The sequence below is a fragment of the Cucurbitaria berberidis genome (assembly GCF_010015615.1).
Source record: "Cucurbitaria berberidis CBS 394.84 unplaced genomic scaffold K460scaffold_3, whole genome shotgun sequence".
Classification (NCBI taxonomy): domain Eukaryota; kingdom Fungi; phylum Ascomycota; class Dothideomycetes; order Pleosporales; family Cucurbitariaceae; genus Cucurbitaria; species Cucurbitaria berberidis.
The window spans coordinates 5,118,116-5,139,364 of record NW_024468937.1 but is presented as its reverse complement, the minus strand read 5'-3'; the positions used below and the strand labels follow the sequence as shown (position 1 = coordinate 5,139,364).

Below are 21,249 nucleotides of genomic sequence, written 5' to 3'. Positions count from 1 at the left end.
CCTGGGGACGATGCTCATCCCCTTTTCCTGTACCTGAGTCTAGGTCTATCTCCTCCATCCATCAAGTCTATGCTACTCGATAGCTCAACATGAAGCTGATTGTGTTTATTATATCCCTGATTACTTGTTCAAGAGACGCATTAGCTATTGGACAACCCGCAAGTCTTGTTTTCACAGAGACTATAGGAGCCTTGAAGCTAAGCGACACCGGCTCCGCTTTGCCAATTATCATAGACACGAAAGACTGGCCTGGTGTCGTGCATGCTGGCAATGACCTTGCGAATGACTTTGGGCTTGTGACCGGAACGAAGGGAAAAGTCACTACGAGTACAAGCGGTCTCTCCAACGCAACGGTCATCATTGCCGGAACGATTGGCAAATCATCGCTCATTGACAGTTTGGTATCTTCCGGGAAGCTTGAAGTGGCAGCAATCAAAGGAAAATGGGAATCATTCACCTCCCAAGTAGTCTCAGACCCAGTCCAAGGCATTCAATCTGCCCTAGTCCTCGCGGGCAGCGACAAGAGAGGCACCATTTACGCCATTTACGATATCTCTGAACAGATCGGCGTTTCGCCGTGGTACTGGTGGGCTAATGTTCCTCCCAAGAAGAAAACTAACATATATGCTCTACCTATCACGAAAAGTCAAGGACCGCCGACAATCAAATATCGGGGCATATTCCTAAATGACGAACAACCTGCCCTTACGAACTGGGTTCGCGCAAATTATGGCAAATACGACTCCCGATTCCATGCGAAGGTTTTCGAGTTGCTCCTCCGCCTTCGCGCAAATTACTTCTGGCCAGCCATGTGGGACTCGAAATTTTATGTGGATGATAGCAAGAATGGGCCACTCGCAGATGAAATGGGGATTGTTATGGGTACATCGCATACAGAACCTATGGCGCGTGCCGACAAGGAGAAAGTAAAGCCGTGGGATTGGAAGAACAATCAGAATAATTTAAAGAAGTACATGCAAGATGGCTTGACACGTGCTAAAAGCTGGGAAACGCTTTGGACCCTCGGGATGCGAGGCGATGGGGATACAGCAAGCCCAACACTGGACGCGAAGAGCCTAGTCGATGTCATCAATTATCAGCAGTCAATATTGAAGAGTACTCTAGGTCTCTCAAATCTTTCAGGCGTGCCACAGATGTGGTGTGTATACAAGGTAATGCGGTTCTCACAACTAGTTAAACTGTCACTCACCTCTCAAAGGAAGTAGGTGGGTACTACCAGGCAGGTATGAAAATTCCAGACGACGTTACGATTCTCTGGAGCGACGACAACAGTGGGAACATTCAACGTCTACCACTCCCTAGCGAGGTTAATCGAGAAGGGGGCGCGGGCGTTTACTATCATTTCGACTATGTAGGAGACCCGAGAAACTACAAGTGGATCAACACGATTCAATTATCCAAGACTTGGGAGCAGATGCATCTTGCGTGGCAGCGCAATGCAACTGAGATATGGATTGTTAATGTTGGAGATTTGAAGCCTTTGGTAAGCATCTCGATCTGACCTACATTGTTCTGGCACGTTTGAACTCATGATTTCATAGGAACTTCCGATTTCCCACTTCCTTGATATGGCATATAACATGGCTCCATTTACCTCTCCGTCGAGTACGGATACCTGGCTCAACGCATGGGCAACACGAGAGTTTGGCCTAGGTGTCGCGACTGGGACAGCAGAAGCCATGGCGACATACGGAAAACTTATCGTCCGTCGGAAATATGAACTGCTGAACCGAGCCCCTTTCATGCTTAGTACAGTCAATTATGATGAAGCTGAGAACGTTCTCAACGAATGGGGTGCCCTGCAGAACAAGGCTCAGGCTCTCTACGGTGCGCTTGACGCTGAAACACAGATTGCCTTCTTCGAGATGGTTTTGCATCCAATCATGGCGGGAAGGATTGTCCAACAAGTCTATATCAATGCTGCGAGAAATAGTGCGTATGCGACGCAGAAGAGAATGAGCACCAGCAAACTGGCCGATGATGTCAGAGCTGCGTATGCGCAGGACGCAGTGGTCCAAAAGAGATACCATGGGCTGTTGAATGGGAAATGGAATCACATGATGGATCAAGTACACTTTGGATACACGAATTGGTAAATTCACCTCTTGCTCCTTTCGAGTTTACATTGACTCAGTTCACCTATGTAGGCAAGACCCGGGATCCAACTCAATGCCATCTGTCAAGACGATTGGAACAACAGCGCCCTCTGCCGGCATATTGGGTGTATCAGTGCAGAATAGCGCTGCCTCAACTCCCGGCGACACTGCCCCGACACTTTCCGGGATGGATCCCTACACCCCTGAGAACCGCACGATTGACATTTACGCCCGCGGCTCCGGGTCTATGGAATTCACCATTACACCCTCCGTCTCGTACGTCAAGGTAAACCCTTCATCGGGTACAGTGAGTTACCCATCAGGTACTTCCGACATCCGTGTCACTATCTCGGTAGATTGGACCTCTGCTCCCCCTGGTTCTAGCACGGTCGTGATCTCTGTCACGCCGAAAACGGGCACCCCAGTGAAGTTAAACCTCCCACTCAATAAACTAGTCATTCCCGCAGAGTTCAAAGGCTACATAGAATCCAATGGCGCTATTGCAATCGAGATGCAGCACTTCAGGTCACGGACTCCTGGCGCAGACGGCTCGACTGTAGAAATCATTCCGAACTACGGGCGAACACATTCTGGCTTAACCTTGATGTCGAGCACAGCTTCTACGCAGACTTTGGCATCGGCTCCGAAGGCCATTTATAGCTTCTATGCGTTGACTTCGAGTTCAAATGCGAAGGCGCTCGTCTACCTTTCGCCGTCCTTCAATGTGAATCCCTCGGCGCCTCTAAAATACGCCATTGCGCTCAACCAGGCGAGTCCTACCAGCGTGTCACCCGTCCCTTCAACGACATTAGGTACCATGCCTGGCGGGTGGTCAGACAGCGTTGTCAATGGTGCGCGGGTGGTGAGCACAAATATAGGGAAAGTAGATCCGGGCAAGCATGAATTGAGTTTGTGGCTTCTGGAGCCAGGGACTGTAGTGCATAGGCTTGTGGTGGATTTGGGTGGTGTGCAGAGTAGTTACCTAGGACCCCCAGAGAGCACAAAGCTTGGCTTCTGAATAGATAGTATGTTAGTACAGGAAACAACAGTAGGAAGCAGTAGTTTTCCCTCGGGATTGTGAGCGCTATAATCTATCGTTCGTTGGCAAAGCTATATCTATAGGCGACTTTGTCGATCGTCAGATCCCTAGTTTCCTTGGTATTCTCCCACCGCTTTTCTGCGTCAGTATCCAGAGTCGGAGCTTTCTATTGAGTTACCGGAATCGGCGGTCTAGAGAATAAAAGCTTATAGAGGAGAGTAGTGCCTGATAAGTAGTAGTTCCACGCTTATACATCAAGAAGGCGTCAAGCGAGTGTATTGAAAACTAAGTTGGGGCGGTGAGAAGGGAGGCCACGAAAATGACCTACCGCGTGTAACTCAAGCGCTGAGTCACCTTTGTGTCTCCGGCTCCTAGCCGTGTGGCTGGTGTGGCTCAGCATCGATTCAAACCCCTCGCTTGCCACCATCGCACGCGCTGGGAAGATATTGAAGTTGACACAAGGATGCTCAACACAATTTATCTCACCAAAAATCGCCGGTGCTTGAATCTAAATCGGAAAGTAACTATACAATCTGATCAGATATCGCAGAACGGCGTTCCGGGAAGCCGACTGAAGGGTCCTTTTCCTTTCTTGGCGTCAGCCTAATCGTCATACAGACCGGAAACTTACCATCATACAAGCCGGGAATTTAACGTTCTCTTGACTTGAATTTGAGCCAAACGCTGCCTGAAAGCTCGGGGTTTGCATCTCGTCCATCATATATGCTTCCTGAGCCTTCCGTAGACACCTCCTAAATCGTGACTTAATCTACTAACTTCAACCTTTCAGTACTCGTTATACAAGTCAACTTTTCCAAATGTTCGGGCTATACGAAAATTATGACCCTTCTTCACCCCCCGATCCTGCCAAACTCATACTCAGACCCGAAGAGTGTCAAACTCTTACCCTCCCTGACAAGCGCAACCTAGGCTTCGCAGCCTATGGTTCTACAACACTCTCTGATCCGGTAATATTCTTATTTCACGGTCTTCCAGGGTGTCGCCTGGTTGGTCGTGGCTGGAATAAGCTCTGCAAGACAATAGGTGCTCGCCTCATCACCATCGATCGACCCGGCTGCGGACTTTCGACACTTGCCGAGAGAGGACTCACTGAGTGGCCTGAAGATGTTGTGAGCCTTGCAGATCATCTTGGAATTAGGCGGTTCAGTGTAGTCGGGGCCAGTGGAGGCGGGCCCTTCGCCTTGGCTTGCGCACGTTTTATTCCTAAAGAGAGGCTTCGAGGCACAACTGTCGTATGCGGTATTGGGTCCATGGAAAGCCTACCCGACACAGTCCCATACCTTTCTTGGCAGTTGATGGGCATCACCCCGTGGGCCCTGAAGCTCGTGGCCCGCTATGTTATCCTCCCCTCTCTTGTCCGCCCTTACCTCACTAGAGACCCCTCGCGCCTCAAACGCGTTCTGGAGGACCAGTGCACAACTCCGGAAGAAAAAGCACAGATCATGGAAGATGACGATAGTGAGACCAATCTTGACGATGCTGTCGCAGGACTCCTCGAGGCTTTCAAACAGGGCACTGGGGGTTGTATGCTGGATGGAACCGTGCTTGCAAGCAACTGGGGATTCGATTTGGGAGATGTGGATAGTGATAAGGTATGGTTGGTTCATGGGGATCAGGATATTCAGGCACCATTAAAGATGATGCAGTGGATACACGAAAGATTGGGCGGGGGAAGGTTGAGGGTTCTGGAAGGGAAGACACATTTCACCATTTGGAAAGATCATTCAGAGGAGATTTTTCGGCAAAGTGCAGAAGCTTAGAACTGGAAACGTTGTACGGAAGCAAACAACCTCTTCGCCGTTCTATTGTATACTTTCTCTCTGACTTCATTGCTCAATTTATTCTTTACTGGGGCTAAATCATGTCCTAGAATAGTCACCTCAAGCGCATGAGGATAATCACTACCATAGAATACTCCTGTCCGCAGCCTCCAGGTCTACAGGTCTTCATAGGAGTGATTTTCTTTTGTCTGATACTTACTCCGGTTTCGCTTTGGACCTGCCTAGTAGGTCCGTTTACCCTGAGGCGCTCTGGTCGCGCAATCAACTAGGTTGATGTGAACGTGCCGCCGCCTTGCGGTCCGGCTAGTTGCGGCACGGCACGGGCGGGGGGTTACCTAGGATCCGCCCCACCCACCCACCACAGTCTAACCGTTCGGGATATTATCCCGTCAAAACCTCTTCCTCACAAACTTCAGATTCTGATTTCAAATTTGCAAAGACATTTACTCGCTACTCGCGAGGCCGGATGGCGTGAGAGTACAGTCCTGGCCATTTCACTCTACTCCGTCGCACCCAACTGGCTTGATGTCCGTATCGGCCGAAGTCGACCTCTACGTACCGTACTCAGCCTCCGACGCATGTGGTACGTTACCAATAACAGAGGTAGTAATTTTACGCAGTATTTCTTCATTAAAACCTTCTTATTCGCGACAAAATATGAGGTCTAAGCTATAAAAAATTGTTTTGCGTCACCCCAGGACTACTTCGCGATAGCTCAACAAGCCTAAGCTTTAGCCTTGTAGCCCACCTTGCTACCCCATATTGCCTAAACCTTTAGCTCAGTGGACTCCAACGGGTCCGTGCCAGTATCCTTCTTATGATATAGCTGTCTTGAAACATGTCCGGTTAGATACTTGTCAAAATCGCGCATACAAATAGAAGCGATGATAGCAAGACCACCGATAGCGACAGCGAAGTAATACACGTATGCGTATGACTTGGAATAGGCATCGCTGACGGCAATGTTCGTAGTGCGGAGTAGCTCGGGCGTCATGCCTTGGATCTCACGAAGGGCGGTCTGGTTGGCGGCCGCTGCAGCTGTCATGAGAGCTTTCAACGAGGACTCCGGCAAGCCGGCAGCGAGAACTCGTTGTGGGACAATAGAAGCTAGGTAGCCTGGAACCTTGTTCGTATATACCGCAATGAAGGCCGACGTGAAGATTGAGCCAAAGATAGTGCGGGAAGCGGATATGACAGCTAAGTTTGTCAGCCAATACCACCTAGTACGGGAAAAAGGATGACTTACAAAACGCAACACCAAGGTCCTGGTCGGAGACAACATACTGCACAATGATTGCCGCGATGACTTCGCCCCATCCAATGGTCCAGCCGGCAAGGAAAGAGAAGGCAATGGCCCGAGCCTTATTTTCCACGGTTATGCTAGCCATTGCACCAAGAAACACTGTCATCCAGACAGACGCGACCAGGATCTGATACCTAATGTGACCAATCCAGGACATCAAAGGGCCAAGAACGACAATGCCGCCCCATAGACCAAATGCAGCTGTGGTCGAGAGCCACGCAGACTCTTGCCAAGTGCTAACAGTTGACCCGAAAATATAAGTAACTTGCTGTGGCCACATGACGAAAAGCGCAATATTGATAACGCCATAGGTCGCAGAGATGATTTCCAGGCAGGTGAACCCGCGAAAATCGCGAAAGAAGCGCATCGGAATAATCGGTTGTTGGGGTGTGAGGAAGACCTCGTAAAGGATGAAGGAGACAGTAGCGACAGCACCTGAGATCAACAGACCCAAAATCTTCGGAGACGTCCATGGCTGAGCTGGGCCGCCCCATGAGATGCCGACTAAGAATAGAGCAAGACCAGCAACGAGAAGAAGTACACCGAGCCAGTCGACCTTCTTGAGTTCAGCGACCTTACTCGACTTCTTTCCGTGTAGCTGAATGTAAGACGGTGGGTGGTAGTATAGAAACCATAAGACGGTACCAGGGACTACGAATATCAGCCATCATACTCATAGGTTGAGTTAGTGAAGACTTACCCATCATGATGATGTAGATATAGAAGATCCACCTCCAGTTGGCCACCTGAACGAGCGCCAGACCGATATATGCACCAAATCCGGTCGCGATAACGTTGGGTACGACGATGAGTGCAGTACCAACATACTTGTACTTGTTGCTCAAAAGCTCGCCAACCAACAGCGGATACGATGCTGGCACTCCAGATGCAATGCCCATGAGTACTTCAGCCCCGATCAACGTCTCAACTGACTGGGCAGTAGCGGCAACTATGCCACCGATAATTGCGAGCACACATGATCCCAAAGCAAAGTTTCGGCGTCCAAAGCGATCACTCAGCCGACCGAAAAGTAGAAGTGCAATGGGCTGGGAAACAGTCCATACTGTGCTGACCAGGGCCACATTGGCACTGGGTCCGATGTCTTTGTTGACCGTGGAGGTAATGACAGCAGCGAGGGCTTGGAATTGGAAATATGTTGCAACAACGATTATGCTAGTCCCGGCGAAAGTTCCCACGATTCTGGGCTTGAGGAAGTATCCATGCTCGAGCTTAGACGCGTCAGTCGCTAGAGCCTCGGAGCGAATCCTATCTGCTTCGTCCGAATTGAGTGTCTCAAGGGATGAGATGGTTTCCTGAGGAGGCTTCTCCGTCGGGGTCCTTGGTGGAATGCTGGTGGTGACGGTATCGGCCATCTTGCCTTGGAACTTCCAAATGACAATGACGATTCAGGAAGAAAGAACAGAACCACAGGGATATTCTGGAAAAGGAGGGTATTGGTGGTAGGAAACAATCACACAAGAAAAGAGGACCAGGCGTCCACGTGGGAACCCTGTGTTTATGTGAAAATGATTTTAAAATGATAGACAAACTCTCGTAAGCATCGAGCTAGCCTGTTGTGTTGCAGCTTCAGCCATCGGTTCTCCTTTTGAGCAGCTCCAGCCATCGGCTTCTCGGATGACTTAGCCCCGTGGAACCAAACTACAGCACGATCACGTTCGAGCCGACTCATGGTGCTTCACCATTCCACTACTATCATAGTGTGCCCTCAGCATCCAGAGATGGCATAAGTCATCACTTGGGAAGTACAAGATAAGACATCCTATGCATAAAAATTACCTCATACTTCACAAGACCTACACACAGGCCAGCAAAGATAGGCCTCCGTGAAACCACAATGGTATAGTCTCTAATATATTTTGTCGCACGCAGACATCCGAATCGCCGACAAAGGCTCCGTAGGATTCGCCCCCACATCTGCCTAGACGAGCAGGGATCGTCCCGTGCCTTACGATCTGCTGCACGGAACGCGAGTCGTGTACGGCGAAGAGGCTTGCAAGGGTCTTCGGAGTCTTAGCCCAATGATGAAAGCGTTGAGGCGCGAGCGATGCGGAGCCGCCAGACAAGAAAATATTGCGTGCTGTTGAAGAACCAAAGGTCAATCCTCACGATGCATAGTTCACCGGAAACACGCATAGGATCCTCATCTAGGAACGAGATCGGAACTGCTGATGCTCTGAGTCGATGCACGCTATAATATCGCAAAAAGCAATGAGAAATCTTTGTTCTCCGATCGCACTGGTAGTGCTCTCGAAACAGTGGAGTGCAGGCAGATTGTGTCAAAAGCTTCTATTGTAGACTACAGGTTTATTCTTCTAACCAGGCTGTCTTTTTCAATTGGAGGAGAGGAGAAGCTTCTACGGCACCAAACTCCTCGAACTACTGCAGCCTCGCGTAGTGGCTTGCAGCATTTGAGGAGACCCAAATTCTCAGATTTCTCAGATTCCCCTTGCTTCCTCACGTCTGATCTGAATATGATGATCCACCATGATACCATTCGCATCCTGCCTCTGATCGACTTTCACAATGTTCTTTGTAGACTTATCATCATCGGCTAAGGATGAGCTACTGTCCTCAAGGTCACCACCATAAATTCTGGTCTCATTTCCCTTCCCAGTGCCCAACGTGCCCAACGTGTCCAATGTGCTCCCCTTCTTCCTACTCCTCATGCCTTCTTCAAGCTCCACATACCGGTCCCCAGTCGATGGGTCATTCGTGCGCTTCCCGCTGCTGCGCATAGTCGAGCGGAGAGAGAGTAGCCTCTCGAGCAGTGGACGTAAGGCGGGAAGGTTAGCAAGGATGACTCCGAGACCTAGTTCCGCATGTGCCCATGATGCGACTGGCATGGCGTAGTAAAGAAAGTCTTCTGCGGCGCTGAGATTTACGGTTACGGTGAGGCGAACGATGGCTGCTGTGGAGGCAAAGATCCCAAGACCGAGAAGTGCGACAATGGAAAGTTTGACGCGGAAATCAATTTGCACGCTCCAGAGAAGGGGTATGGGACTGCATTATGATCAGTAACGTAGATCACCACAGGGCAGAGGAGCAACTTACACCAACGCACAGAACCAGTCCGAGATGATAGAAACCGCCGAAAGTGCAAAGCTGAAACCAGTGATATTGCTCTTAGGCTTGCAGGAACCACCCGGGACGGCCTTCCAGTTCATCTCGATGGGCGTGCAATGAAAGAATTCGTAAATTGTTGTCGAAGCCATGACTATGGCAACCGCAGCCATGACGACATAAGTTGCCCACACGTAAGCCTTCTTCTTGTTGGCGATGCGTAGCAGAGTGAAGCAGATAGCCCACTTCACTGGAATTGCTGCAAGGCAAAACATGGTTTGCATAATGAACCACCACTGCCAATAGTAAGCCGGAACTGTCCAGGGAACGCGCATTGAATATACTTACAAACCTTGCAGTCTCCGTCTCCTCCTTGGTAAGGTCAGCATCCTTCTTCCCACCTCCAGTAAACGCAATGCCGAGCATGCCTATTGTCGAAATCGTAAAGAGCGGCTTTACTATCGTCAGTATAATCACTAGTCGATTAAAGATACTTTTGCATACAATTGCTATAACCATAGACCAGTCATCTGGTCCCCATGCCTTTCGTGTAAGACGCACGTAAAAACGAAGTGCCCAGGTGAGGAGATCGAAAGGTAAGAGAACGAGAACGACCAAGGCCAACGGTACGGAAGTTGGGCCAGCCATGCTAGTAACTGTGTACCTGTGTACCTGTGTCTCTGTACGAAGTTATGAAGGTCGTATTGTGATGTTGGTTGTCAAAACGACCTAGTCGTTGCGGGTAGCTCTGTGTCTTAAAAGAGTGGATCGCTCGCGTCTGGAGTTTTGTATCCCTTTTCAAGGTACCACCTCCCAGTTGCGCCGTCTCCTGAAGAGAGAGGCTGTTTGATCGACATAACATCTCCCTTTAAGCTGTTGTAACCCCACGAAAGCGATACGAGGCCAGTCGGGCGATCAATTGAGGATGACCTTGCCCCCATGCACTTGGAAAGGAATCTGCGCTTACGAGAGGTCGAATACATCAAGGGTTCAGTTGACTTAAATTTGCCAAGGATGATAACCCAGAGCACGTCCAACGCGTCAGAACATGTTCGTGCTACTTACGGGACGGAGCGTCCTATTCTCGTCGCTTCGCAATGATATGAAGGCGGTGTACGTCCACAAGCTCCATACGTGCAGATCGAACCTTGATGAGTCAATCACTGTTCGGCCCTTTGCGAGGTATCCTCTGTGCAGCTTCATGGATGAGAAGGACCGTCCAACGTTGGGGTTCCTGGTGCTGACCCGCACGGCGTTGATCTTGACTTTCTATAGGACCACACAGGCTGCAACCGCGCAAGTCAGTCCCGCCTTTGACGGCAAACTTAGGCTCAATATTCGTCGCGTTGCTCGCCACAATTCAGTAGCGGCCTCCATACCTATGTTCTGGCAGAAGACACAGAAGAACTAAGCAGACGATTAGCTCCACCACTCCTGCATGGATATTTTCTCAAAAGGCTCATTGAAAAGTAGCAAAGCTTTCAAATATACTTGAATTTAGAATTCGTCGGCTGCAACCGTTGCTTGAGGAATATGACCTCTGCCGCTCAAGTGTTTCGACTAACGATAAGTAGGGTCTGTTTAGGGGTACAGTTTCTTGGGCATCAAATTCTTAAACCTAAGAAGTACGAGCGCCTCCGTGGGTACTTCGTTAGAATTGTCTCGGTAGCCGGCCCCATCGCCCAACTCACAATCTTTCTCCACCCAATCGGTCGACACGGACGATTCGTCTCGCATGAGACGCTGATATTATTACTAATTTGGTGAAGGCCTGACGATCCTTTCCTCGAAAATTGGGTCTATCGGCATGGGCCGCGGAACTTTATGAAAGCTTCCGGGGACCATATCCATGCCACTGCGGCACAGCGGCTCCACCATGGTCCCGGCGTTCTTGGCCAAATAATGAGAAGTGCCCCGGAGAGGTGGATACGGGTTCTAACCTGCATATGAACAAAGCGCAGCGTTCGCGAGGCGTGGGAAACTGTTCAACGGAGAAGTCGTTATTTTGTGGGATCGCTACAGGCGCTACTTGAAGTGTCTACTGCACAAGATCATGGCCCATTGCTCTACTGCATCTACTGCGCTACTAAGCCACCATCAACGTTCAATGTGATTCCTGTAATCCACTGCGCATCATCACTAGCAAGATAAACTGCCGCCCTTGCATGATCCAGCGGTTGACCAAAGATGCCGCGGGGAATAGCAGCTTTCACGCCCTCTGCCGCAGCGCTCAGTGCACCACCTAGTGCGTTGTCGAGCATAGCAGTTTGTGAGACTAGTAGAAGTTGTCAGCTGTGTTGGAGAGCTACTAGAAAAGGGGGACTTACATCCAGGAGCAATGCAATTGGCAACGATACCCTGTTTTGCCACATCCAAAGCGATAGTCCTTGTCATAGCCGCAACAGCGCCCTTGGACGCGGTGTACCCAGCTGTACTTCGTAAGCTTCATGTAAGGAGCAAGCCCCCACCTTTCGTATTGAAGGACATTAACTTACTCAGACCCTGCATGCCAATGTTTGAGACCATGGAAGCGAAGTTGACAATCCACCCACGCATGCCATTGGCATGCGGCTCCTGCTTCTTGAACTGCTGAACAGGATATTTGGAGCCGAGAAACACGCCGCGCGCATTGATGTGCATGTGCGCATCAAAGGCGTCTTCTTCGACTTGATCGATGGGCTGCGGATTCCCTGCTTCGCTGCATATGCCTGCGTTGTTGACAACACTTCGCATCACATTAGCATCACCTAGATTGAGTAAAGAGTCTTGGGGAATAAGGTAGACCTACATATCAAGCCTGCCATACACTTCTACAGCCTTTGCAACCAGAGCTTTCCAGCTTTCGGCTTTACTTACGTCTGTTTCCACAAAGATGGCCTTCCCGCCTTTCTGCGAAATCCATTCGTGCGTAGGAACTGTTTCGCCTTGCCCAGTGGGCTTGAGGTCAGCGCAAATAAGGAAAGCGCCTTCTACGAAGAACTGATTGCAAATTTCTCTGCCAATTCCTTGGGATGAGCCCGTGACTATGGCAATGCGATTATGCAAACGCTGACCCGACATCTCGATAAGAATAGGTGGAAAAGGATGCGTTTGAAATATGAGATGGGGGAAAGCTCTTCTGTTCAAACGATCAAATAGTTACGAGTGTGAGAGATAACGCGTCTCTTCACTGTGAATGGTGTAATATTATACGTTTACATGATAAGGCTAGGGAAGGCTCAGTCGCACCATATCTTTGTACCTCTACAGCACCATCTTCGACTTGGAAATTACCTCGCCGATCTTAGTCATGATGCACGGGAAGGCTTGTGGGCAAGCCCGGGGATTATCCGTCGTACCGCACAAGCGAAGGATCGAAACCCCTACCTCCGCATGCTTTAACTGCAACCCCAAGGCGCTAAGAGACGGAATGCCCCCACATATATGTAGATACTGAATCGCGACGTCGCTGATCTAGCTGCAAGCACCAACTGAAAGAAAGAAGTAGTTCAACTATTCTGTTGCGGCAGCTTACTTCACCTATTAGTAGGTTGCGGGGGCGTAACGACTTAGAAAATTGTGCCATTCCCTCCCGTCCAGGTACACCTTCGCCAGTATTTTGCAGCGGCAGCGGAGAAATTTGTGGGCCCATTTTGTGACGGGCTGTTCAGAGACTAGGGATCGGATAGTTGCTTGCGTGTCTCGTGTCGGACATGCGATTAGCCATATCATGATGAGATAGCATAGGCGCGAGTCTTCGATGTAATTCGGTTCAAGTGTGCTTTCTCGACTTCAAATCGAAACTAAACAATCCCACTCACTCAGATTCACATCAATACTCAGGCAATATGTCACGACCACTCGAAAAGAGATTAGCTATCATCACCGGTGCATCGCGAGGTATGAACACTTCCTTAGTGGCACAATTCTCAAAGTACACCCCATAGGCTGGCGATAGGTGAAGAGGGTAGCCCCCGGGGCGTAAACAAATCCTAACCTCTTCCTCCCCACGAATCTCATGCTGACGCCACCCGGCCAGGTCTTGGTGCAGGACTGGCCCGCCATCTCGCCGCAAAAGGAGCAAACATACTCATAGTCTACACATCCGACGCCTCGACCGCCGCAGCCACCGACCTTGCCGCAGAGCTCGAAAGCAAACACTCGGTGAAGACTGCGGTAGTCCAAGTAGACATAACCACGCCCAGCGGCCCAGACCACCTCATCGAAAAAGCAAAGTCGGCGTTCACCAAAGAAGATGGCACGTTCCAAATCGACATTCTGATCAACAATGCAGGCGTCGTGAACCCAGCGCCCCTAGGCTCCGTCACGCTATCAGATTTCGACGCAACTTTCCAATTGAACGCCCGCGCGCCGCTTTTCGTCCTGCAAGCTGCGATACCATACTTGCCCAACGACCGATCTGGGCGCGTCATCAATGTATCCAGTATAACGACGTCGATGGGCTTCTGGTGGCAGTCTTGCTACGCGGGCACGAAAGGCGCGCTTGAGGCTATGACGCGCGTCTGGGCGAGGGAGCTCGGGGAGCGGTGCACGGTGAATAGCATTAACCCTGGTGCAATGGCAACGGGTATGTATACTAGCTTGCCGAAGGAAATGCTTGAGAAGGTTTGGTCGTTGAATTATATGGCGCCGCTGGCGGCTACTCGGGAGGGCATAGATTCGAAGGAGACAATTGCTGCTGCGAAGGATTTAGGTGGCAGGCCGGCGTATCTAGAGGAAGTTGCGGGAGTTGTAGGGCTGTTGTGTATGCCTGAGGCTGGGTGGATTACAGGGCAGGTTATCGGCAGTAATGGTGGCGGTGTCATGACGAAAGGATGATCTGGATACATGTACATAAGAGACTATTGTGCGGTAGGTAAGTCATAACATAACCGAGTATAAGGTTTAGCGTATTTTAGATTGATATACCATTACTTCCATCTCCTGATTCAGTATCGATAACGGCCTCGAGATAAGTATTGACTTTATTAATCTGTGGGAGCATGTTCTTGATCGTTTCATCGCTTGCGATCCACGACAGCGCTCTGGTCCACTTGTTTCCCGCCTTTATATATTGACCGTCCTCAAGGAGTCTCCTTTCTGATATTGTAGCTTCGTGAATAAACCTTTCAGTCCAGTGCGGGTCTTCTCTAGGGCGCTATTAACTAATCTCGGTTGCGGAGGGTCCGGTTAATCATTGTCAAACCTTTTCTTCTCAGCTGGGCGAGTTTGTAGTGTTCAACGGTGGCTTTCATTGCAGGATATCGGAGGCTTTTGCTTTTGTTCGTCAAGCTTTCGATTTAGACTGTATTGTTACCGTCTGGGTTTGTCAGAGTCTTTGGTGTTAGGGACAGATGCGTTCAGGTGGGGAAATGTCAAAGTCAAGGCCATTGGAACAAAACTGGTAGGAGATACTAAGGAGATGTCTGTGTTTTCTTCGGCTATGTGAGGCGTCTCCCTGGCGCCCCGATCCAAAGGTTAGGAAGCAGTCAGCTATTACTAATTGCTACCATGGCCGAAATATACAGCTTTATCCGAGGTCACTTCCACATATATATTAGGTCATATTGAATTACTATTATTTATTAAAAAACTGGTAGGGGGTAGCTAGCATTCTCAGGTACTAGCTAAAACGCGAGACGCGAGATGCAATACGAGGACGAGGTGAATAGCGAGCGCGCTTTCGACGGGTCCTAGATGCGTCTGAATTCAAGTCGACATGGTTTGTATCGGTGGCATGAGGAGTCTCTTCTGCATCGTTTGGAATATCGTTGTCGCCCTTTTCATCTGCGTCTAGTATAGGTTGCTTTGAGGAGACTCGTTCTAAGACAGTTAGCAATTGCAGTGCGGAATATAACAAGGAGAATCAAGGCTTACTACGTTTGCCAAGGGCCTGCTCTGGCTGGTGTTCGCGTGCAAAAGCAATCTGGTTAGCTTTACGCTTGTTGGCCTCGTTATTCGTTCGGGCAGAGTGTAAGGCTTCCTGTGGAGCGCCGACTATGTCATGCAAAGTCTGGCCCTTGATCAAGCCATCCGCACGGCTCTTGAACTCCAAGAAGAGCACCGCTATGTATCGGATACGTTGCCCAAATGTGAGCTCTTCCGAGTGCTTGACGGTCTTCAAGAAGTTCACGTCGTGGATAGCAAGGACCGATGGGCCCTCTATATGAAGACGCTCGGCAAGACGCTATGCTATGTTAGAATCGCGTAACTGTAAAGCAATAGAAGACTTTACCTCAATCTCCCAGCAAGCCACCTCTATGTCCTTGAGGTTGTGTTTCCGCGGAGCGTCTTCCGTCCACCTGGAATCGATCTTGTCTGCAGCACGGGAAGTGTCCCTCATAGCACCGAGGAGCGTGCGGACGACAGCTTGACGCTCCGTATCGTTTCTCGGGATGCTTGAATCATTTTGAGGCGGTGTCCAGTATGTAGCGAGGTCTTTAACGCGGTCTTTGAAGTCGTCAAGGGCTTCGTCATGGGTCGCGTACTGGACCTCAATGTGGGGGAAGTCTGGAAGTGGAACTGTGAGAGCATCTTCCAAAGCGGCGTATCGCTTCAGATTACCCTTTACGGAAGCTTTTCGCTGCCAGAGTGGTTGCTTCTCAATGCCAGTAGGTTTACGGCCCTCACTCTTCTGTCTGGGTGTCAGGCGTAACCTAGTCTTCAGGTCCCTCCCGTGCTTCTCTCGCTTTGGAAGTGAAGCGTCTGAGAATTTAATGCCTTCAGGGTTGGTCAGGGGATCGTCGACATGCACAATCTCATGCTGCTGCCGCCAAGGTCCGAGAAAAGAAGGGTTGCGGGAAGGCTCTGTGGCATACGTCGGGTATAGGGTTGGGAAATGGTCTCTGGGAGAATGTTAGCTGTCATTAGGGAATGCAGAACAATAGGGACTTACACATGGGCATAGCGATCAACGTAAGCGTCGGCAATCGTTGAGGTAGTGTCTCTGGAACCACTCCTTAACGTTCCGTCTACCATCTGTGCCTGGGGTCGATCAACCATGTGTGGATTGTACACACGAGACACTTCGTAACCCTCGAATGGGTGCTGAATCATCTGCCCCGGGGAACCCTTTGATCCGAATCCAGCGGACGAGTACCCATTGCTGGTCAGTGCTTGCCCATACTCCCCGCCATGGACATGTTGGTTCCATTCGAAGTAGTAATTATCATGATCTGGAGCATGGCCGGCTTCCCTATACGGTGACCTAGCCGGTACAATTGTTCCGCAACCTGTCCATGGAGTTTGTAGGTCTTCCCCAGGTGTCCTTGTGAGCTCTTCAGAGGGACTGAAGAACTCTTCGTGGGTGTTCTGCTGCTGCAGCATGCGAAAGTTGTCGACAGTGTACTGATTGGTCGGAGCAGAGGTATGAATTCGAGTCTCGTTGCTGCTCACGGTCGAAGGGTCGAGGATCCTGGACAGAGGAGCTAATACTATCCCTAAGTCCTCTCGTGTGGTAGGCTGTGGAGATGGATATGCGGCGGACATGTTGGTCGAGATAGGATAGAGCTGGTAGGTGTTGCTATCGTTTGACATTGAAAGAAGCTGCTTCTGAGGGGAACGTTGCTATCTAAGAGAAAGAATGCGCTCCGGAGTTATGGAAGATCTAGTTACAAGGTATAGTTGAGCTTGAACAAAGGTGCTTACAGGTTGTAGTGCTTTAGAAGTCGAAGCAGTGATTTGGTTCGTGAAATGTGCCTATAAGGCCTTTGGGCGGGAGGATCGTAGTCCATGCCAAGCTATTCTTCAGGTATTAGCTCATACAGGAGCGTGAAAGCGAGTGCTTAAGAACCGTACCCGTGGCAACATACCATGTTCGGCGGTTGCGCGACGTAGTGAAGTAGGCCATTCTTGGCTAGAAAGCAGGCAGATCTAAATGATACTCCCGTGAATCGAATTGAACGACTAATAAAATGAGGATAGGGTAGAATATATTTATAGGCCTACACGCGCGTAAGGTATGAAAGGTGAGGATAGATTTTTGAACGCCGAAGCGAGACCGACGAATAATAGGTGATAGGTCATCTGTATTTGATACCGGTTAATTAACGTATACATGGGCTGGCTATGGTTCTGAGGCGATACCAATTGTGTTTCCCAAGGCTGTCGAGTAGGGGGCGCAGGATATCATGGCCTATCTTGAAGAAACAACCCGGGCGTAAACGAGTGCCAGTATACGTAGTTAGATTGCTTCCACCAACGTATACATTCTGGGGAGTAGGAATGGTAACTCTGAAGGAAGGACAGGTGGCGGTCAGCGCGGGTACCTGAAGCCCACTTCAGGACCCCGACGGAAATGTAGAAGACCACATGATCAGGCTCGAAGGGAGATACTCCATCATGAATTCCAGGCGGGTGTAGTTCTGAATTCCTCTAGGCGACTCCACGATTTTGATACCCTGGAGCTCTGAAGAGACTGAGTCTGATGGAGGGAACTCAAGCACGCGTCATATGATTCTAGTGTTGCACCTTATTTGGGAATGACTTCCCCAGTCGTCGAAAACCTGAGGGTAGTATGTAGAAAGTATAGAGAGAGAGACGCATCTTAGGCAGATGTCGGCCATAGCCAGTGCTCATCTTTACCATGCGAAACGTCACATCTTCTTGGACTTAGTTCCACGCGCTTGCTCCGCCGGCTGGACTACACATGTATAACTACTAGATATGCATGCCTAACTTAATTAGCTTCCTTCAGGAAGCCGATTGACGAGTTAGCTAATCACACAAATAGGCAAACGATCTAAACTATGAACAGGTACGAAGCGCCTCACTTCAGGACTACCTATAGAGCCATCGCCATTTTATGATCTAGAAAAACTATAACCACTACTTGTCGGAACAACGTTCACACACGCCAACTTGTCATATTATTATCGATTGCTGCGTGCATCATTATTTCTATCTTTCACACCCACAGAAATAATCGTTTAGTGCTACTAGGATTGTTAAGATTGATATATGTCGATTGGCTTCCATCTGATTGCTTTAAAAACGTCAAGTTTGTTTCCCGATAGCCAAAAATATAATGAGGGAAATATATTCATCACCGATGATATGTAGATTCTGCCAGGCAAGATCGAGTACAGACTATGCAATCTTTATCAACTTATGTCTAGCTCCAAAAGCCGATTTCATAACGCAAACCCGCAGAGATGCGTAGATAGTTATAGGCAGACGTCATCGTATATACCCTTTCTACTACCCCAGTAATTTCGTCATAGTAGTGCCTACACCGAAGGTCTTCGCTAGCCTTGAGGAAAAGCATTGTGCTCAGGTCCCAGTTGCACTAATTCTCCTCTTGCGATCAGCCGGGACATTGTCTTCATCCTCGTCTCCAGCGTTTAACCCATTTTATTCTTCTTCGAATATCCCGTCTTCTTGCCGTTCTTCTGCGCCTCAATTCCGCTCGTCCTCTTGTGTATGCTTCGCCCAAAGCTTACCCAAGTGCTTCAGCAACTCATCATCAACGTACGTCCAGTTCTCCGGTACTTGATCTTCGCCCCACTGGAACTGAGTTGCCGGTCGTATCCCTCGGATAAAAAGGTCATAATTCACAAACAAATGAAAATCAACCGGGCGCTCATCTCTCGGTAACTGAATTAGCCCATATAGCGTCAAGCTATCCATCTTACTCTTTAGCTTGAGCAATCCGTTGTAAAGCTCCGAGTTTGGAGGATCTTTGTATTCATCTTCTCGAGAGCCTTGGAACGACAGTTCGTCGAGAACAACATGGGGGTGTTTGAAGATCGAATGACTAAACATCGCGGTGGCACCCATAGCATACCGAGGAACTACCCCGCGGCTAAAGTTGGATCCGAGCCACTCCTGGATTTTTGAACGTCGAGGCTTCGATCGCGGCGTCGGGTACGGGCGACATAACAATCTCTAGGCCAGTCGTTTCGAGATTGATGACCCAAGTATGCTTGTCTCCGACGCGTCGAATGCGTGTGATCTCGTGTTCCTGCTCATCATCCCAATGGTGTGCTTTCGTCTTGATGCCATTCTTGGAAAGCTCCGTGAGATGCGCCCGAATACTATCTCCAGCCTCTCCATCTTCGATTTTCTGGAGAAGATAACACTCCTTCCTAACGAAGGTAGTTCGTGGGAATAGGCTGTAGGCTTTATTCCAGGTTATAAAGCTCAGTGTCGCTGTGGATGGGGCTTCATAAAGCAGTAGCAGAAGGACCGAAACCGGGCAGGCATGTAGGCTGATCTGCAGAAAATTGTCATTTGCACCCGGCTTCTGATAGACTTTGACTGGTTCATCGTGGAGACCATTGGTGGATTCGTCGTTGGGGCTGTGGGCCCATCCATCGGACTCGAGGCTCCACTGCATTTCTTTGCAAGTTGCAGATGCGGTGTTCTTTCGGTGTTTAGAGAACTAAATCGCAGATATCCACAGGGGCAAGACCACTTGTCTATATCAATGATGAAGATATGCATATTAATGAATTATATTAAGCAATTCTCGAAAGAATTTGCACGCTGTATGTACAGTGTTGCGTATATCATATGTCGTTCTATCTAATTCCTGCGCCAACTAAAAATGCTTGTCGTAAAACCGTTCATCTTCTCAGAGGTAGGTCGGGGCTTACTCGTAGTAAGAGAAGACCTGGAGAGGGCCAATGGTACCGTAGTTGCCGGAGCCGAAAGGGTTGTTAGGGGTAACCTCCTGGCCGTTGACGTTGGAGACACCGAACCAAGCAAGCTCCTGAGCCTCAACAACAGTGAGGACAGCGAAGGGAGGAACAGCGCCGGCGGCGTATCCCCAAGAGACGGTGGTGTTGGATCCCTGGGTGCAGGGCTGGTCATTCCAGCTCTCGGTGGCAGCGTTGGAACCGGGTTTGCGGATGATAGTGCAGCGCTCGACCTGGCCGTTGGCCTCGATGGCGAAGTTGTAGTCGCAGCCGACGTTGCCGTCACCGCAGTAGCGGGTCAGGTTGGCGATGGTCCAGGTCTTGCCCTCAACCTTGATGGGGTTGGGACCGGCCTTTCCGGTGTGTGTAGGGAGAGCAGGGGTGAAGGTGGAAGTGGCAGTAGGGCAGGAGCCGGGGTGGGCTGGGTTGCAGCCACCTGGGATGCTAGTTGCAACGGGCGTCACACCAGCGGTCGAGAAGTAGGACTCAGGGCACGATCCTGGGTGAGCAGGATTGCAGCCACCGGGAATGCTGGTTGGGATGGGAGTCGCGGCAAGTTGGGCGGAGAGCGACGAGAAGTAGGACGGCGGGCATGATCCTGGGTGGGCAGGGTTGCAGCCTAGGCCACCGGGGATGGTGGTGGGCGAGGGTGTGAATTGCGGGAGGCCGGCAGTGGCAGTGAAGCAGTATGCGCGGTTGCGGGCGCTGTCCTCACCGAGGCAGGCGGTGAGGGAGCACTCGCAGACAATGGCCTTGATTCCAGCTGCAGAGCAAGCCTTGTAGGCATCTTGACACTTGTCTTGGCGAGGTTGAAGAGCGGGAGCGGCAGAAACAGCAGAGCTGATTGCTAGGACGAGGGCCAGAGTCTTGGAAACCATGATGATGATCTAGAGGAGATAATCTGGGGATGCCGGAGATAGTGGTATAGGAGGATTGGTTGGTGGGTGGTGGTTGATGGATATCTGTTATAAACCGGCGGGCGACTCATCTACTTATACATGCATAGGAAAACCTACTTTTGTGAGGTAATTGTGGAACTGGTATTCAACTCGGACGAGACATGGCAGCGCGATACTCCGATGTTCCGGCTTGACAGGCTTCGCCTTGTCTTCGGATCTGAATCCGAACGAGCTAATTTGAACAAGGTCTAGCCTTTAGCCTAAAAGCACCAAAAAGAAGCTCTAACTGTCCAATTCCGTCGAATGAAGGCACAAAATAATAATTTTGGCACTAGGGTCGTATAGTATATGACGTCGATCTCGTGTTCTGCCCGCACGGACCGAGTGCTTAA

General features: G+C 50.0%; 10 protein-coding genes across 10 annotated transcripts; 3 read left to right on the top strand and 7 right to left on the bottom strand.

Moving 5' to 3' along the window:
* Positions 1 to 89: 89 nt before the first annotated feature.
* On the top strand, positions 90 to 3,319 carry K460DRAFT_339608 (glycoside hydrolase family 115 protein; the record flags this gene model as incomplete). The annotated part of the gene is made up of 4 exons (XM_040931088.1): positions 90 to 1,172; positions 1,220 to 1,504; positions 1,563 to 2,113; positions 2,169 to 3,319. 4 exons carry the CDS (start codon positions 90 to 92, stop codon positions 3,133 to 3,135), a joined length of 2,886 nt encoding a protein of 961 aa, XP_040788961.1. The 3' UTR covers positions 3,136 to 3,319.
* Positions 3,320 to 3,794: 475 nt separating this feature from the next.
* K460DRAFT_367198 (alpha/beta-hydrolase) lies at positions 3,795 to 5,103 on the top strand. Its single transcript, XM_040933525.1, has one exon. The coding sequence runs from the start codon at positions 3,975 to 3,977 to the stop codon at positions 4,935 to 4,937; it is 963 nt and encodes a 320-aa protein (XP_040788960.1). The 5' UTR covers positions 3,795 to 3,974; the 3' UTR covers positions 4,938 to 5,103.
* A 469-nt stretch (positions 5,104 to 5,572) lies between these two features.
* Positions 5,573 to 7,725, bottom strand: K460DRAFT_313797 (fungal trichothecene efflux pump). Its single transcript, XM_040930255.1, has 3 exons — positions 6,962 to 7,725; positions 6,205 to 6,912; positions 5,573 to 6,155 (listed from the first exon to the last, which is right to left on the bottom strand). Exons 1-3 carry the CDS (start codon positions 7,632 to 7,634, stop codon positions 5,725 to 5,727), a joined length of 1,812 nt encoding a protein of 603 aa, XP_040788959.1. The 5' UTR covers positions 7,635 to 7,725; the 3' UTR covers positions 5,573 to 5,724.
* A 992-nt stretch (positions 7,726 to 8,717) lies between these two features.
* On the bottom strand, positions 8,718 to 9,617 carry K460DRAFT_386647 (uncharacterized protein; the record flags this gene model as incomplete). The annotated part of the gene is made up of 2 exons (XM_040935614.1): positions 8,718 to 9,282; positions 9,334 to 9,617. The coding sequence occupies 2 exons, from the start codon at positions 9,615 to 9,617 to the stop codon at positions 8,718 to 8,720; spliced, it is 849 nt and encodes a 282-aa protein (XP_040788958.1).
* A 61-nt stretch (positions 9,618 to 9,678) lies between these two features.
* K460DRAFT_242484 (uncharacterized protein) lies at positions 9,679 to 9,990 on the bottom strand (the record flags this gene model as incomplete). The annotated part of the gene is made up of 2 exons (XM_040927326.1): positions 9,679 to 9,795; positions 9,847 to 9,990. Coding segments are annotated over 2 exons (261 nt in total), but the record flags the coding sequence as incomplete, so codon positions are not given.
* A 1,340-nt stretch (positions 9,991 to 11,330) lies between these two features.
* Positions 11,331 to 12,553, bottom strand: K460DRAFT_339598 (NAD(P)-binding protein). Its single transcript, XM_040931087.1, has 4 exons — positions 12,131 to 12,553; positions 11,838 to 12,067; positions 11,670 to 11,771; positions 11,331 to 11,617 (listed from the first exon to the last, which is right to left on the bottom strand). The coding sequence occupies exons 1-4, from the start codon at positions 12,400 to 12,402 to the stop codon at positions 11,418 to 11,420; spliced, it is 804 nt and encodes a 267-aa protein (XP_040788956.1). The 5' UTR covers positions 12,403 to 12,553; the 3' UTR covers positions 11,331 to 11,417.
* A 573-nt stretch (positions 12,554 to 13,126) lies between these two features.
* Positions 13,127 to 14,197, top strand: K460DRAFT_386645 (short chain dehydrogenase). Its single transcript, XM_040935613.1, has 2 exons — positions 13,127 to 13,221; positions 13,361 to 14,197. Exons 1-2 carry the CDS (start codon positions 13,170 to 13,172, stop codon positions 14,158 to 14,160), a joined length of 852 nt encoding a protein of 283 aa, XP_040788955.1. The 5' UTR covers positions 13,127 to 13,169; the 3' UTR covers positions 14,161 to 14,197.
* A 747-nt stretch (positions 14,198 to 14,944) lies between these two features.
* Positions 14,945 to 16,809, bottom strand: K460DRAFT_431409 (uncharacterized protein; the record flags this gene model as incomplete). Its single annotated transcript, XM_040938342.1, has 4 exons — positions 14,945 to 15,144; positions 15,199 to 15,508; positions 15,557 to 16,166; positions 16,217 to 16,809. The coding sequence occupies 4 exons, from the start codon at positions 16,807 to 16,809 to the stop codon at positions 14,945 to 14,947; spliced, it is 1,713 nt and encodes a 570-aa protein (XP_040788954.1).
* A 2,314-nt stretch (positions 16,810 to 19,123) lies between these two features.
* On the bottom strand, positions 19,124 to 19,657 carry K460DRAFT_356074 (uncharacterized protein; the record flags this gene model as incomplete). Its single annotated transcript, XM_040931931.1, has 1 exon — positions 19,124 to 19,657. One exon carries the CDS (start codon positions 19,655 to 19,657, stop codon positions 19,124 to 19,126), a length of 534 nt encoding a protein of 177 aa, XP_040788953.1.
* Positions 19,658 to 19,835: 178 nt separating this feature from the next.
* K460DRAFT_367193 (uncharacterized protein) lies at positions 19,836 to 20,910 on the bottom strand. The gene has a single exon (XM_040933524.1). The coding sequence runs from the start codon at positions 20,834 to 20,836 to the stop codon at positions 19,913 to 19,915; it is 924 nt and encodes a 307-aa protein (XP_040788952.1). The 5' UTR covers positions 20,837 to 20,910; the 3' UTR covers positions 19,836 to 19,912.
* Positions 20,911 to 21,249: the final 339 nt, after the last annotated feature.

Bases quoted from the DNA above. Each gene is read 5' to 3' on its own strand.
- K460DRAFT_367198 (XM_040933525.1), top strand. From the start codon at position 3,975: ATGTTCGGGCTATACGAAAATTATGACCCTTCTTCACCCCCCGATCCT.
- K460DRAFT_313797 (XM_040930255.1), bottom strand. From the start codon at position 7,634: ATGGCCGATACCGTCACCACCAGCATTCCACCAAGGACCCCGACGGAG. The intron at 6,913-6,961 runs GTAAGTCTTCAC...TGATATTCGTAG, and splicing joins TATCTACATCATCATGATGG to TCCCTGGTACCGTCTTATGG. The intron at 6,156-6,204 runs GTAAGTCATCCT...TGACAAACTTAG, and splicing joins GGACCTTGGTGTTGCGTTTT to CTGTCATATCCGCTTCCCGC.
- K460DRAFT_339598 (XM_040931087.1), bottom strand. From the start codon at position 12,402: ATGTCGGGTCAGCGTTTGCATAATCGCATTGCCATAGTCACGGGCTCA. The intron at 12,068-12,130 runs GTAGGTCTACCT...TGTGATGCGAAG, and splicing joins GTGTATGGCAGGCTTGATAT to TGTTGTCAACAACGCAGGCA. The intron at 11,618-11,669 runs GTAAGTCCCCCT...AACTTCTACTAG, and splicing joins CAATTGCATTGCTCCTGGAT to TCTCACAAACTGCTATGCTC.
- K460DRAFT_386645 (XM_040935613.1), top strand. From the start codon at position 13,170: ATGTCACGACCACTCGAAAAGAGATTAGCTATCATCACCGGTGCATCG. The intron at 13,222-13,360 runs GTATGAACACTT...CCACCCGGCCAG, and splicing joins CATCACCGGTGCATCGCGAG to GTCTTGGTGCAGGACTGGCC.
- K460DRAFT_367193 (XM_040933524.1), bottom strand. From the start codon at position 20,836: ATGGTTTCCAAGACTCTGGCCCTCGTCCTAGCAATCAGCTCTGCTGTT.